We start from the raw sequence: 5,229 nt of genomic DNA, 5'->3' as shown, positions 1-5,229 counted from the left end.
ATTTGAGTGTATGCAGTCCGTTGTTGCATATATTGAAACAGGAGGACAAACGTTTCCAAGAACCACCCGTATTCCTTACCGTCTGCAATCTTCCAAAGGTGGTGGTGCTCATTGTGATCACGCCATGAAATAAACATAAGATCCTTAAAGGAGAACTATGAGGTGAGTGCTTTTCACTCACCTCATAGTTCTAGCCGACCAGTAGATCGGGAGGTGAGCGAACACATACCGGCGCTCGCTCACCTCTCGATCCTGTCACGGCTCTCTGCCGTGACAGGGGAGGGGCTGGATTCCCCTCTCCCCGCTCCGATCTGCCAGCGCTGACTGGCGGAACGGACAGGGGAGGGGACTGGTACAGCTGGCTCTGCCTCTAGATAGGCAGAGCCAGCTGTCACTCATGCAGCTGGGCGGATCCAGACATAATTGTCGGGATCTGCTTCAGCTGCGGCGTGCAGTGGATCGCGGTATACTGCAGTGTCTCAGTATACCGCGAGCTACAGCTCGCAGTATACTGAGCCTAGGGTGACGGGAGGACGGTACGGTAGTTTGTGTCCTCCCGTTACCCTAAGGAGAACTATGGGGAAAAGCCTTAACCCCATAGTTCTCCTTTAATCCTGCTTGGCTGTTAGACGGGTCCCCCACAGCCTCTTCTCCGGCAGGCTAAGCCCTGCTGACGTCATCACATTTAATGCAAGTCCATTGACTTGCATTGGACTTGAGGACCCCGACGGACATATAGCCGGAGAAAGAAGGGGAGCGCGTTTACTGCCACTGGATCGAGGATCATGTGACTTTATCTTTTTTTAGTTTAGACCCTAGACTTTGAAATTTGCCTGACGTTCTTTACGTATTATTGGGCTTTTATATGTTTTTTTTTATCTGCCTGAAGTTCAGCTTTTAGCCGATGAAATTCATGCGTAGACCTCAACAATTTGGTCTGTAGATCCCCTTTAAAAAAAAAAAGCATTGACTGCTTAGCTCTTGGTTTTTGTCCAGGCTTGGCTTACAATTATGATTGACGCAGCCATTAAGAATTCTGAAGCTAATAAGTCCAGTGTTTTGAGATGCCAGGGAACATGTGCTCCTATTACCGGCAAAGTTAGGCACCAGATGCCATTTTTAGGAGGATTGGCCGGCTGATTTTTGGATTTGTCCAGTCTTGGCTTAGTAAAAATGTGTATTTGTTGTTGTTGATTTCCATTCAGTATAAACTGGTTCCAGGTGTCTGTTACTTTGTCATCATTGTGTTATATTAACATTTGGGACCCGATCATATTGTCTTTATAGACATCAATATAAACACATATCGATGCAGTTTAATATACATGACTTTGCCTGTCAACACACATTGACGTGTGCCAACCTGTGTTTTAATGTGTTCTACAATGCAAAATGCATTCGGCAAAAGATAAATGTATTGTCCTATTTGGCTTCATAGATGGTGGACTATGTGAGGCCTTGAATGTCATTGTAAAGGGGGCACAGCTGAGAAGTCGGGGTGGGGGGAGAATATGCCAGTGATCTATACAAGGGCTGATAAAAAGCAGTCTTCATTTTAGCCTATTAGGTTTGGATGGATGTATGCTACATTCACTCTATTTGTGGTGACCTGCGTTTTTTTTCAGGTCAGTATAGGGCACTTAGAGAACAATTATTTTCTATGTGCTCCATTCACACCACAGTGCTGGCGGGATGTGTGCTGCAGAAAAATGCAGACATGTAGCATTCTTCTGCTGAGTACCGGATGGCACCACGGGTCACCGCAGCTCAGCACACCGTGCAGGGATCTGAACAGATTGTACAATTAAAGGTAAAAAAGTGTGATGTGCTAAAACAGCGGACACACCGCACACCCGCCGGACCTGTCGCAGCGCACTGGCTTGCCCGCAGCGGGCCTTAGGCCCCCTTTCACACCGCATTCCAATCAGGTCCGCCTGCCAGGGTGCGGAGCAGTATGGAACCGATGTAATTCTTGTGACATCCGTGTCCTTTCTGTTTTTTTGAAAAATAACTATCCAGACCCATGTTAGGTCTATGGGCCGGCAGATGTAAATGGACCGGAGTGCATGCAGGCCCCAATGTTTTGGCTAGTAATGTACATTCCCCGTGTGAGGTTTTGCTTACCTCTTTTTATTCAGAATATATACAAAATATACAATCTACAACCATGAGCTTCCGATGGGCAGAGATCCATGCAATCAGCAGAGGGTGTAGAGCAGGACGGAATGGCTGTCACTCTTGTGACATCCGTGTCTGTTTTTTTTAAACCAAACTGAACTAACCGGACCCATGTTAGGTCTATGGGCAGTCAGATGTTAGTGGACATGTGTATGTTTACATCCAATTACCTCCGGATTCGTCCCGTTCTGGTCCGCCAAAATTGTACTCTGTACAATTTTTTTCACACCTAGAGGGATTCGGAGACAATTGGATGCAAGGTGAAAACACAAAGCGCACAGCTCACCCCTGTCATGCGTGACCACAATCCACATTCGGTGCACAGGATGACTCTCTTCCGGAGTAATAGGCTCCAAAACTGCGGAAACAGCACACGATAATCTTCCAAAGAAATTCCAGCTTCCATGCATCTGTACAAAGCACAACCGCTGACGCGTTTCTGCAGCACGCCACACAGGGTGGGGGAAAAACACTTGAGAGCACCTGTATCCAATAAACAGTCCAGATGATTAAATAAAAGACAGAGGGAAAGAGGAGAGTACACACTTCAGAATTATTGGTAAACATCATCAAAATATTGAATGATAAAACCGATAGTAACAGTGGGACACTAACATCGAAATATTATGTCAAATCACCAAGGCCTCATTTACACTGCCGCGCGTATTGTCCCATATGCAAATAAATGGCTCCATACACATAGCTGCGCATGGAGCCGTATATTTGCGTAGCGTAAACATGCGAGAAAACAGAATGGAACCGAGATGCGTCCGGGCAGCGTATTTCTGCGTATTTTCCGCGCATACGCATGTTTGCGCGTACATGCGTACAGCACATTCAAATTTCTATTAGGAGTGATGCATTCTGGGATTGCATATAGTGCACGCATATAGGCACGTATATGCGTATACACACACACGCATATACGCAATATACAATTTTGCTCTTGCGTTGTGTGTGAATGAGGCCTAATTGGATTTTCGGCGCCATTTACACCTGTAAGTTTAGGTCCGATTAGGGATTCCTGCGTCAGGAACTTTCATTTTCCTGCAGCAGGAATCCCTAATTTGACATTTAAAAGCGGCAGCTGTCAACCATACAGGTTAATGATCGGGTGACAACCGCTGCATATAAACGCCGCACACACCGCATGTAATCGTATGTGATATGATTACATGGGGTTAGGAATCAATCACACGATCGATGTGTCCAGGGAGAGTGATTGATTGATTTCTAACCACATACGATTACATGCGGTGTGCCGGCGTTTATATGCAGCGGCCGTCACCCGATCCTGACGGACGGAACCTTTGAACACGCGGTGCTCAGTATATCATAGCCGGTCGCGGCTCCTCTCCCTTTCAAAGCCGCCGCGGCTCGGCCTGGCCAGCCGAGTACGTGGGCTGCTAAACTGCTCCACACTTCCTCCAGACCTGTCACTACCTACCCCTGGAGCTATCTACCCTTGGAGCAAGGCTCCTTCCCTGGGACTTCTGGCACACCAGCTGTCTTCTAACTGTAAGTCTATTTGTCCGTTTTCACATACAACTAGTTATCAGTATTTCCAGGGTAGTAGCGCTCCGGAGTTTAGTGTCACTTTAAATGTGCGTGATGTGGTCAGGAAACAAACTGTAACACACAAAAGCCCCGTGTATTGTATTACAGGGAGACTGGGCAAACCAGCATGCTTTGTGTGCGTTAATCCGGTATCTGTATGCTGAAAGCTTTAACCAGGTATCAGCCGGGAGCGCTAAGCCGGCAGACGGGGATCCCAGCACAGCCTTCAAGTGCAAAGCAGCAAAAAGCTGACGGCTGAACGGCTATTGTCATATTGGTGTACAGTGGTCCTTGCCTGAGTAGTATATGTTGAAATGGCAACTGATCTCCACCAGCAGACCATGTGACCAGGTGACAACGCAGGAACACAAATATCAGATGGAGAAATACTGTTGTCATCGTATGACGAGGACCTTCTTGGCAGAATCGCAAGGTATTTTAATGAAAACTGCCGATGTAAAATAATTGAAACTGACCGTTGGGATTGCAGTAATATTGTTGAAGCTTCTATGAGATTTCAGTGATTGAGTTTCCATTTACTTTTAAGTCTTTCACTTCAGTGTTCCACAGTTGTAGCGGCTACTCTCCTGGACTGAAATTGCTTCCTCTGATTTCACTGCACACTGTGATCCTCTCACAATGTGCATTAGAAGCTGCAGCCAGTCAGGTGGAGCCCGCCTCATTTCCTGGCTGGAGGACGTCCAGCATCTTGTTGCGCTTTCCTCCCCAGCCTGACTGTCCCTGGCTCTCACCTTTCATTCATTAGATTTCAGTTATTTCATTCATGAAGGTCCAGCATCACACGTGGGCATTACCCAGGGCAGTCTGCATGCAGATAGGTTCCACCTAGGAATGCCCACTTCTCCAGACTGGCACCAACCCATCAAGGCATCTTCATATTTGCATGACTCCTCCCAAGAGCCGGCCCACTGATTGTATATCAGATGGGGAACTGATATGGGAGTACTGAGGCAGGGTGCTTTGATGGTTTTATGTGACATCATCACTGGGTTTCTGTGCTGCTCTATACAATGCAGACAGGTGATGGCTGGTGGAAGGGGCCGGCAGGGTGCTGTACATGGGTACAGCACTCTGCTGGCCCCTCCCACCAGTCATCTGGGTACAGCACCCTGCTGGCCCCTCCCACCAGTCATCATCTGTCTGCATTGTATAGAGCAGCACAGAAACCCAGTGATGATGTCACTAAGTGCTAATAAGGTATGTAATGAAAACGGGTTTTATTTAGAACTGGCATATTTTAAAGGGTTGAAGGAGGAAATAGAGAAAGCAGAATATGCGCAGATTAAACTTCAACCGTACTTCTTTGATTTAAGGATTGTATTGGCCTTCCTTTTTTCCATTCATCAGGTGAGTGTGGTTCAGGATTCTGTAAACATATCAGGCCAGTCCAATACCAACAACCTGAAGGTGCCGGAATGTCGTCTATCGGAAGATTTGGGGTATCTCTGGGAGACGACCCGACTTACAGACTGC

General features: G+C 47.0%; 1 protein-coding gene across 1 annotated transcript in view; it reads left to right on the top strand.

The window, feature by feature from the left end:
* SPOPL (speckle type BTB/POZ protein like) overlaps nt 1-5,229 on the top strand; it is a 27,253-nt gene that overhangs the window by 14,258 nt on the left and 7,766 nt on the right. Inside the window, 1 exon segment of the mRNA XM_018554233.1 lies at nt 5,104-5,229. This exon segment is cut by the window's right edge and continues 32 nt beyond it. Coding sequence (XP_018409735.1) covers nt 5,104-5,229 — 126 coding nt within the window.

This window comes from Nanorana parkeri, unplaced genomic scaffold, assembly GCF_000935625.1.
Source record: "Nanorana parkeri isolate BGI_ZX_2015 unplaced genomic scaffold, ASM93562v1 scaffold148, whole genome shotgun sequence".
In the NCBI taxonomy this organism is placed as follows: domain Eukaryota; kingdom Metazoa; phylum Chordata; class Amphibia; order Anura; family Dicroglossidae; genus Nanorana; species Nanorana parkeri.
Note: the sequence above shows the minus strand (reverse complement) of the source record. Positions and strands in the feature narration are given on the sequence as shown.